At 49.3% G+C, this 13,704-nt stretch overlaps 1 protein-coding gene across 9 annotated transcripts in view; it reads left to right on the top strand.

The window, feature by feature from the left end:
- The window catches only part of TPD52L2 (TPD52 like 2), a 52,356-nt gene that overhangs the window by 19,525 nt on the left and 19,127 nt on the right, over positions 1–13,704 (top strand). For 6 of the 9 annotated variants that reach the window (XM_075350480.1, XM_075350484.1, XM_075350479.1 and 3 more), the window contains exons 4-5: positions 1,999–2,058; positions 5,513–5,614. In XM_075350480.1, coding sequence (XP_075206595.1) covers positions 1,999–2,058; positions 5,513–5,614 — 162 coding nt within the window. Of the gene's footprint in view, positions 1–1,998; positions 2,059–5,512; positions 5,619–13,704 lie in introns of those variants that run through there. The other 3 variants (XM_075350485.1, XM_075350481.1, XM_075350489.1) reach the window with 3 other exon arrangements.

Below are 13,704 nucleotides of genomic sequence, written 5' to 3'. Positions count from 1 at the left end.
GAGTGTCGAACCCCAGCCAATCAGACATTGATGACCTATCCTAAGTATAGGCTATCAATATCAAAGTAGTGCACAACCCCTTTTAAGGGCCGTTTCACACATCCGGTGCATTCCTGTACAAGTGTGTACAGTACAATGGCAGTGCGCCAAGCTCCGGTCAAATGCTGTCATGTGACCGGAGCATGTGACCCGGAAGTTGCCGCACTGCCGTTGTACTGTATCACACTGTACTGGAGTGCGCCGGATCTGCCAATCCGGCAAAAAGCCGGATGTGTAAAATGGCCCTAACTTACAACCTGGCCCAGCCAGCTCTGTAGCAGTTATACATATGTCTAGTGTCTTGTTCACCTTTTATAATGCCACTTTTTCCTATATCCTAAGCCAATAACGGCCAATGTCATTGCACGTTACATAGCAGGTAATTTCTGACACCCATTACTGACTGCTTTAGTTGTTCGGTAGAGGATCTTTTTAGCTTAGTGTTAGCCCGTTTCATGTATAAGTTGAGTGTAAGAGCTTGTCCACACGCTGCATTTTTGCCATGCGTCTCATGGTTAAAAAAAAAAAAAAAAAAATTGGACTTTAAAAGAACCAGCAAAGTGAATGAGATTTCTGAAATCTTGTTCACACACTGCTTAATATTTCCTTGCGGCTTTGAACCCTCAATGTGTTCCTCCCCCAAATCTGCAGCACATCAAGTCTTTCAGCGTTTGCATGACTGGGGGAAAAGACACCTCAAAAATACGCGTATTTTGCACAGTTTGTTCAAAAAACGTGTGCACATAGTTCTGCCTCTACCTGTGTCACTCGTGATTGTTAATTTTTATGTAAGAGTTCATGGATAATTCTAAAATACCATTGACACTTTTTAAAATGGGACTTAAGCCTGCTTTACATGTTACGATTCTGCATACGATATCGTATGCGATCGTACCCGCCCCATCGTATGTGCGGCACGTTCAATTTTGTTCAATGTGCCGCACGAGCGATTAACCCCCGTCACACGTACTTACCCGTCCATACGACCTCGCTGTGGGCGGCGAACGTCCACTTCCTGGAGTGGGAGGGACGTTCGGCGTCACATCGACGTCACGCGGCAGCCGGCCAATAGAATGCGTAAACGTAAACCTCCCGCCCACCTCCTTCCTTCCGCATTGCTGGCCAGGAGCTGCAGGACGCAGGTAAGATCTGTTCATCGTTCCCGAGGTGTCACACACTGCAATGTGCGCTACCCCGGGTACGATGAACAATCTGACGTTCAATTCATGAGGAATGAACGACGTGCGTGCAATGAACGTTTTAGGCTATGTGCCCACGCTGCGGAAAATGCGCGGATTTTGCCGCGGATTTCTCGCGGAAAAGCCACGGATTTCAAGAAAATCTGCAGCTCAGGCACTTCCCAGCCATTTCTATGGCATTTTGGAAATCCGCAGCGGATTTTGATCCGGAAAAATCTGCAATATGTCAATTATTGTTGCGGATTTTCATCCGGATTTTGGCTTTAAAATTGGGGGAAAAAAATCCGCACCAAAATCCGCATCAAATCCGCGGCAATTCCGCAGTAAATCCGCACCTTTGAAAAGGTGCGGATTTTGCGGGAAAGCTGCGGATTTTGATGCAGAAAAATTCGCAGCTACATTCTCCCGTGGACACATAGCCTTACCGTTCAATCGCACGTAGCTGTTACACACTACAATGTACCTTACGATGCCGGATCTGCGTCATTTACAACGTGACCCCGCCGACACATTATAAGATACATTGTAGTGTGTAAAGCGGGCTTTAGAATCCAATGTAAGCCGCTTTCCTAGTGATTTCCCTTAATTGATGCAACACAGTAGTAAAGGCACAAGCTTCTACTCCGGTCCAGGGATTGCCAAGGCATGTGTTGCTGCATTGTCCGTGCCATGACTCTCTGCACCATTGTTACCCCTCACAGGCGACGTCTGCATGGTACACTGCTTTGTCATTAAGAAACCGGTGTTCATTTTATTACAGTTACGTTAAAACATCAGAGAAACTTGGAGAATGGAACGATAAAGTGACGCAGTCTGATGCGTGAGTCATTTTGGAGCCGCTGTTCTCCCAGCTTACTGTAGGGGGCGCTAAACTTGCTTCTGGAATGTGAGATTGAAGTGTGTGCTATGCTTAGATACAGAGGATGACCAGGTCGGCATATGATTGTGGTGTGATTTGGGAGTAAGGTGTTGAGTAGGTTAAAACACGAGTCATGTATGAAAACTATGCTCTAAATGGCACACTGGACATGGGCAATCATACTGTAAGAGGTTTTCTCGCAGTAACATTTTATCTATGGACGGGACACTGGTTGCAATCAGCAATCTGTGTCCTGTGGATAGAGAAAGGGGAGTACAGAAGTCCACTGTCTGCTTCATTTCCACTCTTTGTATGAAGATGTCAGCGCACAGACTTGACCGCCACTGTATTAAACTGTGGGACATAGGACCCCTTTTTTTTTTCATGATCGGTGGGACCCCCAGGAATCAGCTGAGATTGTAGGACATATTCTTCATTCAAAGTTATGGTTGTCTTCCATTTCAGATGTGTGTTTATTCATTGCATATTGTAGTGTCCCTTTCCGATGCATGATGCTATAAACAAAAATAACACCACAAACTGCTGAATAAACCCCTCACATGTGGGAGAACAGGCGGTACATCGACTGATGCCATTTTATAAATTCCTATGTCTTAGGCTAGGTTCACATTTCCGTCAATTTGTATCCGTCACAATCCGCGGCTCTGGTAAACAACGGAATCCGTTTGGCGGATTCCGTTGTTCCCTAAACTTGTATGAGCGGCGGATTGTGACTGATGATGCTGCATTGCATCCTCCGCCCGACGATCAGTCGTCGAACGACTGACCGCCGGGCGGCAGGAACGCAGCCTGTAACGTTTTTTGAGCAGCGTGATCCGTAGGATTTCGCTGCGCATGCTCTCTCTGGCTCCCTGCACTCGTAACCAGGGTACACATTGGGTTACTAAGTAATGCGCTTTGCTTAGTTACTCGATATTTACCCTGGCTACGTGTGCAGGGAGCCCGACACTTCCCCGCACGGCTCTGCCCCCTCCTGCTCTCGGCATGTGTACACACACACACTCACCTGACGTCCTCAGCGCCATGGTCCCGCTCCACCCACCCCGCACTCCGCCGCCCACACACATTCTCGGCGGCCAAACGATCGGCTGATCACCCGGGGGCCGGCTGCTGTGAGCGATCGGCTGATCACCCGGCGGCCGGCTGCTGTGAGCGATCGGCTGATCACCCGGCGGCCGGCTGCTGTGAGCGATCGGCTGATCACCCGGCGGCCGGCTGCTGTGAGCGATCGGCTGATCACCCGGCGGCCGGCTGCTGTGAGCGATCGGCTGATCGCTCTCATTAGCCAGCCGCCGGGAGATCATCTGTTCGCTCTCAAAAGCCGGCCGGCTATTGTGACCGATCAGCTGATCGCTCTCTCTTGTACAACTGAGTCCGACAATTCAATTCTTGTCATCCATTGTACAACGCATCAGTCACAAGCGCCAAGCAACGCATGTGACTGATGCAAAACAACGGAAATGTGAACCTAGCCTTAGAGGGGTTGTCCTCTGAACCAAGTACATTTTAATCAATAGATCTTGGATTAATAATAAGTTCCACAGTTGGATATGTAAAAAAATATTGTTCCTGTGCTGAGATAATCTTATATATGTGCCCCTGCTATGTGCTGTGTAATGGCTGTGTCTAACCATACAGGAACATGGTCTGATCATACCACAGCTCCTGGGAAGCAAAAAAAGTATACAAACCTTATAGCACAGGATCACAGCGGCTAGGTTCTGTGAGATAAAACATGTTTATAAACGGGGAAATGTTACCTCACAGAATCAGCTACTATCCCATTCTGTAATATCTTTATACTCTCTTTGCTTCCTCCCCGGCCCAGGAGCTGTGGTATGATCAGACCATGTCCCTGTACGGTCAGACACGGCCATTACACAGTACATAGCAGAGACACATAAATACGATTTATCTCGGCACAGTAACATATATTTTTTATTTTTTTTAACACATCTAATTGTGGACTTATTATTTCAAGATCTGTTCATTAAAATGTATGTTATTCGTGTAACAACCTCTTGAAAGTCCAGTTCGTAGGCAATGACATGGGATAGCTAGTGGGAGGGCAACATTTATTTACAGAGCTCATTCATACAGTGTTGTCGAAGCACTGCAGCCAATAAGTGAGCTGAGTGGCCCTTGCCATCAACTCTGACATTGCCACTGATCGGCTGCAGCGCTGTTAATACGGTCAGCGCTGCACACGATAATAGACATGAGCAGCAGTGGAGACTCATCGCTGGACTCGGATGAGAAAAGCACAATTTGTCCCTTTTTAAAACAGACTGCTGCCGTGAAAGAGGCTTTCCAAAACCAGAAAACCGCATAAAGAACGCATATACAGTGACACAGCAATGGAGGTTTTTAAAAATCGTATTATATATTTAGATTTTATTTTTTTTTTTTTTTGTCCTCACGTGTCATTTGGTGCGTTTGACCTCTTCATACACGACCTCGTGTTTTATGTGAGGAGGGTGTGTACGGTACTTTCATGATTTTCTTGCTCTCTGCTCCAATTACGCAAAGCATTTAGATCTCAGTGACTGGTGTGACCGCGATAGCGTGCTAGACAGTCTGTCCACCATCGACTAACAAAATGGCTAATGAGCAATTCCTGCCTGCCAATGGGTCAAAATTATGTCCGCTGAAGTGTGTCTTGAGAATAAGGGAAAAGCCTAGTAATTTGTATGTGGAGGGATGGCGTGTGTGCTTTGGGAGAAGATTTAGGTGGTCAGGGTAAGGGCCGTACGATGCGGCATTGGCAGAGCATCCAAAGTTCTACCCACCCTTGAAGGGCAAATTGGTGCATGAATTTTGAAGCAAAATTGTGCTGCAATTAGTCATTGCGGTGGGTGAAGTTTGGGCTGTATGTGAATAAATGGCCGCTCTGTCTGGACCCACCGAAAGCTGGATGGAGCTGTAGGGTTGCGACTGAAAAAAAACACATTGGCCAGCACAGCTACGGGTCTCTGCTGCATTGTCAGACATTACGGCTACGGTTTCGTAATTGTTTAAGGAGCAGTCACTTGATTTTGCAGGTGTGATAGTTGTGACATTACCACCACGTCTGGCCTAAACGTTGCTGGGTGCTTTTCCATCTGCTCATTTCCCGGCTTTTCATGCTATACTATCATATTATAACATGCTGCTAATTTGCTTTGCTAACTCAATACTCAAGCTACCATGGCTGTGGTTGTTCCAGAACGGCTTAAAACCCTGTTTTCTTTATCAGGCTTGAACAAAGTAGTCTGCAAAATGATTGCTGTTGACCAATATGCTCACAAATTGTGCACTGCTTTGTCCAGCCCTGGTCTTTGTGCGTCATATTTTGCCCCTTGCTCCTCCGTTCTTTGCTTTGTGTACAAATTTACATTCTTTGCCTGTATTTCAGCTACAAGAAAACTCAGGAGACTCTCTCTACTGCCGGTCAGAAGACCACGGCTGCCCTGTCCACGATGGGCACTGCCATCTCCAGAAAACTGGGGGACATGAGGTAAATACATTACGCTACTATACTTCTTTTTCCTTGAAAATAAAAACTATAGTTAAAAAAAAAATAAAAAAAATCAACAGGTAAAAAATAATGTTCTGGACAGGACTTCTGTTAAAGTTTATAGTGAATCTTTTTATACTTAGTTAATATTCGTGAATATTTATATAATATTTATGTTTATTTTAAAACCATTATTTCTAAATTTCAGAGGCCTTTTATTATTTCACTACATTTATTATAACCCAGGGTTTCCTCATTACTCTATTTTTTGCATCACCGCTCCAGTGACCACTTAATTGCAATATATTATTTTGTTTTCCTCTATTTAAAGGGAACCTGTCATCAGAAATTTAGCTTTAAACCTAAAAGTTTCCCCCTCTGCAGCTCGTGGGCTGCATTCTAGCAAGGTTTCTATACTTTTTGTGGCCCCTTTTAAACCAAATTAAATACTTTATAAACTTGTACCTTTTGGTATGTAAATCAAAAAGGTCCGTGGAGCCTCTGATACGAGTCTCAACACATGGTGGTCTCCTAAAAAGAGTCACCCCTTGGCTGGGCCCTTCCCGGAGGGATATCTGGCTGGTTTCTGTGTTGAGACTCTTATCAGAGGCTCCACGGACCTTTTTGATTTACATATTTCCCAGGGGGCAATGTACCTAGGATTTCACTGTCTTGAGCGCCCTCGCTGGCTGCTGGCAGTGTTTTCTCTGGCTGGTGTCCCCGAGATCAGTGATTGTTTTACCTTTTGGTATCAAAATCTTGTAAATTATCCATGGGGGCGGGCTCTCTGGTGTCCGTTGCTGTCCCTCCTACACATTGATGCCGTCCCCCCACGCTCCATTTCGTACATCAGGACGTTGCCCACTGCGCCCGAGGTGCCGCCCACGCCAGGACTGCTGGTGACGTGTGTCACAGGCACAAGTTATAGGCGACGCTGTGATTGCATCGCAAGTGCCCGCCCATAACCTCGTGACCGCACTTTCCCAACTCCCTCCAGCGTTCTGCGCAAGCGCTCGCTGGCCAAATGACCCGACGTCACCTCCTTCCCATCTTACCCTGCAGCAGGGCAAGATGGGAAAGAGGTGACGTTGGGTCATCTGGCCAGCGAGCGCTTGCGCAGAACGCTGGAGGAAGAGGGGAAAGTGCAGTCACGAGGTTATGGGCGGCACTTGCTGAGGACAATCACAGCGCCGCCCATAACCTCGTGCCTCTGCAAAACGTCACCAGCGGTCACACGTGCGCACAGTCTCACAGCGCATGCGCGGGACCTCGGGCGCCCAGGGGCGGCGTCCTGAGGTATTAAATTCAGCGTTGGGGGACCGGCAGGAGAACAGTAACGGACACCAGGCAGCCCGCCCCCATGGATAATTTACAGAATTTGCATAGCAAAAGGTACAAGTTTATAAAGTATTTAATTTGTTTAAAAGGGGCCACAAAAAGTATAGAAACCTTGCTAGAATGCAGCCCAGGAGCTGCAGAAGGGGAAACTTTTAGGTTTAAAGCTAAATTTCTGATGACTGCTTCCCTTTACCAGGATAGGGGGTGTTCTGTTTGTAAGAATAAATGTATGGATTGTACGTAGTCTTTTAAAAAAAAAATAAAAAAAAAAAATGTTTAAAGGGAACCTGTCAAGTGAAATATGCACCTAGAGCCACGAACAGTTCTGGGTGTATATTGCTAATCCCTGCCTAACCGTCCCTGTATACACTAGCATAGATAAAGAGATCTTTAGAAAAAGTATTTCTAAAGATCCTTTATGAGATGCTAATGGATGTAGGGACTAGTCGCAAGGGCATTATTTCCCCTGACTAGTCTGCCCTCTTAACAGGGGCGTGCTAACATACTATTCAATGCCTATTGCCCAGCATCTTCAGCGGTGACACGCGTACTTGTGTCCATCATCACCGCATCAGACGCCGGGCAGTGCGCATGATCAGAATGCTCCGCACTTCTGGTCATGTGCAATATGAAGCTGGGTGTATGCGTCCCCGCTTCAGAGAGGTCTAGTGCGCATGACCGGAAGTGCGGTGACTTCTGATCATGCGCACTGCTGAGCGTGTGATGCATTGACAACAGATACGCGCGTCGCCGCTGGGCAATGAGCATTGAATAGCACGTTAGTAGTAGCACGCTCACAGGGGTGTGCTATAACATGCTAAGAGGGCGGAATGAGCGCAGGAACTGACACCCTTATGACTAGTCCCTGCGCTCATTAGCATATGATAAAGGATCTTTAGAAATACTTTTTCTAAAGATAACTTTATCTATGCTAGTGTATACAGGGACGGTTAGGCAGGGATTAGCAATATGCACCCAGAACTGCTCATGATTCTGGGTAAATATTGCACCTGACAGGTTCCTTTTAAATAAAATTGTATGAAATGTAAATGCATACGTCACCTACCAGGGGTCTTACTCTTGATGGTCACATTTCATTGTTTGTGTTTATGAAGTGACACTTGTTTTACCCATCAAGTTCTTCAACAGATATCTAAAGAACAAAAAGCTGGGTTATCAGAAGTAATGAAAGTACAAAAAGCACAGTTACTGCTGAATCCTCGTAATTGATTTAGATCATCGGAAGTCTTTTTCCACAGAGTTTTGCGCCTTATCTCCCATTCACTTGAATGAGAGACATACTATATGATTAGACAATATTGGCTAATCCGTGGGGATCAACCAATCTCATATTGATGTCCTATCCTGTGCATAGGTAATCAGTATGCAAGTCCCAGACAACTTGTTTTTTATTTGTTTTTCTTTTTTTTTAAGGTGAAAATGAGCAAACTAAAATCAACCTACCAGTGGTGCTTTTAACCTAAAGTCCCTGCCCCTAATTTATTCTTATACTCTCTTTCCGTCATGTTCACCTTTTACTGATGACACTCTGTTCCTGCGATACCATCTTGTACCTGTAACTTCTGACTGGTCAGAAGATATGTCACAAGCTCTCAATGGAAGTCTGAGAGCCAACACGAGGCTCTCATAGACTTGTATTGAGTTGTGACCTCTGGCGCGCCATGAAACGCTGGAACATCCAACAGGTCACAACCTGCAGAGACTGGAGCGAGGGTGACAGAAGATGACTACAGTGGCACGCAAGTATAAGGCCCTGTGCCCACGCTGCGTATTTTGACAAGGATTTTGATGCATATTTTCAGAAATCTGCAGCAAAATCTGCATGTCCATTGTGAAGCCAGCAAAGTCTATGAGAATTCAGAAGTGCTGTGTCCATGTTGAGTATTTTTCACTTGCGTATTTGGTGCAGATTTCTTTTTTTTTTTTTTTTTCTGCACCAAATCTGCACGGGAAAAATACTAAATGGACACAGCACTTATGAATTCTCATAGACTTTGCTGGCTTCACAATGGACATGCCGATTTCTTCATCGTTCCTTATGGGAGACCCAGACTATGGGTGTATAGCTACTGCCTCCGGAGGACACACAAAGTACTACACTCAAAACGTGTAGCTCCTCCCTCCGGGCTATATACACCCCCTGGATGACAATCTAACCAGTTCAATGCTTTGTGTTTCAGGAGGTCACACACACACATGCATTCTGATTTTTCATTTTTAAGATTTTGTTTTTAAAGATATGGAAGAAAAGCGGGTCCAATCTGGACTCCCGGCATGTCCCTTCACACCCCACTGTGTCGGCGGTGCTGTTAAGGTTGACTTTACAAGGCTGGAGCCTTCACATGCCGCGCTCCTTCAACATCCTTTTCAGGCTCTGGTTTGAAGTGGGAGCCGTCTCGGTCCTCTCTGCTGTGCAGGAGACCGGTCTCCATCCGCAGCCCTGTCAGGTTCCTGCCGGACGGAGTGTTTGACCTTCCCTCAGGGACATGGCCCTGCGTCTCAAAAGCTAAGTATTGAGACGTTTTTCAGGGGTCCCGGGTACTTTTATTGAGGGGAGAGTATGTTTTTTGTCTTTTACTGTAATTCCGGCCGGTTCTCGGTGTTTTTCCGGAGAACCGCGCCGGGGGTGCCTGCTCGTCGGCCGCATGTTAAAATCTAGGCCCCGGCTTCAGTTTGGGCCTAGTTTCGGTTTCGGCTTCCCTGCATGTCATTCATGCAGATGCATAGCGTGGCGCCGCCCACCGGCCGGCCAGCAGAGGGGAGGACACTCCTCTCTGAGGAGATGTTCCCTCCCCTGTATCTCTCCTTGGCCCTCCGGTTTCCCGCTCTTGGGCTTCTCCCCGCCCCCCTCCTCCTTCCAGCGCCATTTTCTCAGCGTTCTTACACTGATCGGCGCTGGATGCTGCAGCTGCTGCTTTTTAGGAAGGCTGACGCTTCACTTGGGGTCTGAGCTGTGGAATCCGGAGGGCACACAGAGAGCGGTCTGGTAAGCCACAACCTCTGGTTGTGGGCTTTTTATTATACACTCTCAGGGCATTCTACAGGAGTGTATTCTTGCTGCAGAGCCTCCACCTCAGCAGCATGTCTGTCACTAGGAGCAAGGCTGCAAAGCTGTACGCTATATGCTCTGCATGTAAGCTCATTCTGACAGAGCCAAGCACATTCCCACATTGTGATGCCTGCTCTAATATGGTGGTCCCTCAGCCTGGAGCCTCCTCAGGGGTTCCTCCGGCCGCTCCAGCCCCGGTGACTGATCCCCCGGCTTGGGTAGCATCTTTTTCCAGAGCTATTTCCCAGTCTTTTGCCGAATCTATGGGACAACTGTCCCGGACACTGCTGACCATGCATCAGCCCCCTTCTCAGGGCGCCTCTGCTGCTCCGAGCTCTGCAGAGCCCTCAGAGCATGTTCTAGGACCCCGTCCTCCTAAACGGAGACGTAGGGACCCTTCTCCTTCCTCGTCCCACGGCTCTGATTCACGGGTCGAGGTGCAGGGCGAGGAGGATACTTTTACTGTGGGTTCAGACGCTAGCTCTAGGTACCCCATTGCCTTGTCTGAGGATGATGCGGATGTTAGTGACTTGATTGCGTCCATTAACTCCGTTCTGAACCTCACTCCACCAGTGTCAGAGGAACAAGCCTCTCTGGTAGAGATACATCAGTTTGCCTCACCTAAGAAAGCTCGGAGTACGTTTTTTAACCACTCCAGTTTTCAGGCCACTGTCACCAAACCCAGGGCCTGTCCTGACAAACGCTTTCCAAAGCGTAGTTCTGATGACCGTTTTCCCTTTCCACCAGATGTGGTGAAGGAGTGGGCTCAGTCCCCAAAGGTAGACCCTCCGGTGTCTAGAATCTCAGCCCGCACAGTCGTAGCGGTGGCCGATGGCACCTCTCTTAAGGATCCCACTGACCGCCAGGTTGACCTTCTGGCCAAGTCTGTATATGAGGCGGCAGGAGCCTCCTTCTCCCCGTCTTTTGCGGCAGTGTGGGCTCTTAAGGCAGTTTCTGCCTCTCTGGCGGAGATACATTCCCTCACCAGGGACTCTATGCCTGAGATGGATGTCTTAACTTCTCAGGCTTCGGCTTTTTCATCCTACGCCATGTCTGCCATTCTGGAGGCTTCTCACCGCACGGCGGTGGCCTCCGCTAACTCTCTCGCGATCCGCAGGATCTTGTGGCTTCGAGAGTGGAAAGCAGACGCTTCTTCTAAGAAGTACCTTGCGGGCCTCCCTTTTGCTGGGTCCCGGCTGTTTGGTGAACAACTGGATGAAATAATTAAGGAAGCTACTGGAGGGAAGAGTACTTCCTTGCCACAAGCTAAAGCCAAGAGACCTGTCCAGGGCAGGAACCAATCGAGGTTTCGTTCCTTTCGTTCCTCTAACTGGTCATCCTCTAAGCCCTCAGCCTCGTCCACTACCGCAGCCAAGGATCGTAAACCCATCTGGCGCGCGAAGCCGCGTCCTCAGAAGTCCGGAGGAGTCGCTGCCACTAAGGCAGCCCCCTCTTGACTATCTAGCTGCGCCAGCAACGTCCTTGGTCGGTGGCAGGCTCTCCCACTTTGGCGACGTGTGGTTTCAACACGTCTCCGATCAGTGGGTGCGGGATATAATCTCCCACGGCTACAGGATAGAATTTTCTTCCAGCCCGCCAAACAGATTTTTTTCTGTCCACCCCCCCCGCTCCAAAGCCGCCGCCTTCTCTCAGGCCGTGGCATCCCTGCAGGCCAACGGTGTTATTGTTCCGGTTCCCGCTCGGGAACGGTTCAGAGGTTTCTACTCCAACCTCTTTCTAGTCCCCAAGAAGGACGGTTCCTTCCGGCCCATCCTGGATCTCAAGCTTCTCAACAAGCATGTTCAGGTGCGGCGTTTTCGCATGGAATCTCTGAGATCGGTAATTGCATCAATGACCCAAGGAGATTTTCTGGCATCCATCGACATCAGAGATGCCTATCTGCACGTGCCTATCGCGGTTTCACACCAGCGTTGGCTCCGCTTTGCAATCGGAGAGGAACATTTCCAGTTCGTGGCTCTCCCCTTCGGGTTAGCCACGGCCCCTCGTGTTTTCACCAAGGTTATGGCAGCAGTGGTTGCGGTCCTGCATCTTCAGGGGTTGGCAGTAATCCCCTACCTGGACGACCTTCTAGTCAAGGCCTCATCCAGGGCAGACTGCCAGCAGAGTGTCTCGCTCACTCTCGCCATGCTTGTTCAGTTCGGGTGGCTTGTCGACCTGCCCAAGTCCACTCTGACCCCGACCCAGGGACTTCTGTACCTAGGGATGCAATTCGAGACTCTGCCGGCACTTGTGAAGTTGCCCTTGGTCAAACAGCAGTCCCTTCAGCTAGCGGTGCGCTCTCTGCTGAGGCACCGCCGTCATTCCATCAGACACCTCATGCAGGTGCTGGGTCAGATGGTGGTGTCAATGGAAGCGGTTCCATTTGCACAGTTCCATCTGTGTCCCCTGCAGTTGGACATTCTCCGCTGTTGGAACAAGCGGACCTCTTCCCTGCACAAGCTAGTGGCTCTGTCGCCACAGACCAGGAGCTCTCTTCAGTGGTGGCTTCGGCCCCTCTCTCTGTCACAGGGACGCTCCTTCCTGACTCCGTCCTGGGTGATTCTCACCACGGATGCCAGCCTCTCCGGTTGGGGAGCAGTTTTTCTCCATCACCGAGCACAGGGCACTTGGACTCCGTCCGAATCAGCCCTCCCGATCAATGTGCTGGAGATCAGAGCTGTGTTTCTAGCTCTCCTAGCCTTGCACCACCTGTTGGCGGGCAGGCACATTCGAGTCCAGTCGGACAACGCGACAGCGGTTGCCTACATCAATCACCAGGGCGGAACTCGCAGCCGCCTGGCGATGTTGGAGGTTCAACGAATCCTCCAGTGGACGGAGGACTCCAAGTCCACCATATCAGCAGTCCACATCCCAGGCGTAGAAAACTGGGAGGCCGATTATCTCAGCCGTCAAACCGTGGACAGCGGCGAGTGGGCCCTGCACCCGGCAGTGTTCAGATCAATCTGCCGCAAGTGGGGTACTCCGGAAGTGGATCTAATGGCATCCCGGCACAACAACAAGGTTCCGGTTTACGTGGCTCGCTCCCATGATCCTCAGGCCTTCGCAGCGGACGTGCTGGTTCAGGATTGGTCCCAGTTCCGTCTGGCCTACGTGTTTCCCCCTCTAGCTCTCTTGCCCAGGGTTCTGCGCAAGATCAGAATGGAGGGCCGTCGGGTCATAATCATTGCTCCGGACTGGCCCAGGCGAGCTTGGTACCCAGACCTGCTCCGCCTGTCCGTAGAGGTGCCGTGGCATCTCCCAGACCGCCCAGACCTTCTCTCTCAAGGTCCGTTTTTCCGCCAGAATTCTGCGGCTCTCAGATTGACGGCGTGGCTCTTGAGTCCTGGATCCTGACGGCTTCAGGTATTCCCTCTGAGGTCATCTCCACTATGACTCAGGCTCGAAAGTCTTCTTCGGCCAAGATTTATCACAGGACTTGGAGGATCTTCCTGTCCTGGTGTCGCTCTTCCGACCATGCTCCTTGGCCGTTCTCCTTGCCGACCATCCTGTCTTTTCTACAGTCTGGTCTACAGCTAGGACTGTCCCTCAATTCCCTCAAAGGACAGGCGTCGGCTCTGTCGGTATTATTCCAGCGGTGTATTGCCCGACTGGCTCAGGTGCGCACCTTCATGCAGGGCGCAGCTCACATCATTCCTCCTTACCGGCGGCCTTTGGATCCCTG

Source organism: Anomaloglossus baeobatrachus, chromosome 5 (genome assembly GCF_048569485.1).
Source record: "Anomaloglossus baeobatrachus isolate aAnoBae1 chromosome 5, aAnoBae1.hap1, whole genome shotgun sequence".
Lineage (NCBI taxonomy): Eukaryota > Metazoa > Chordata > Amphibia > Anura > Aromobatidae > Anomaloglossus > Anomaloglossus baeobatrachus.
This window is presented reverse-complemented; position numbering and strand designations above follow the sequence as displayed.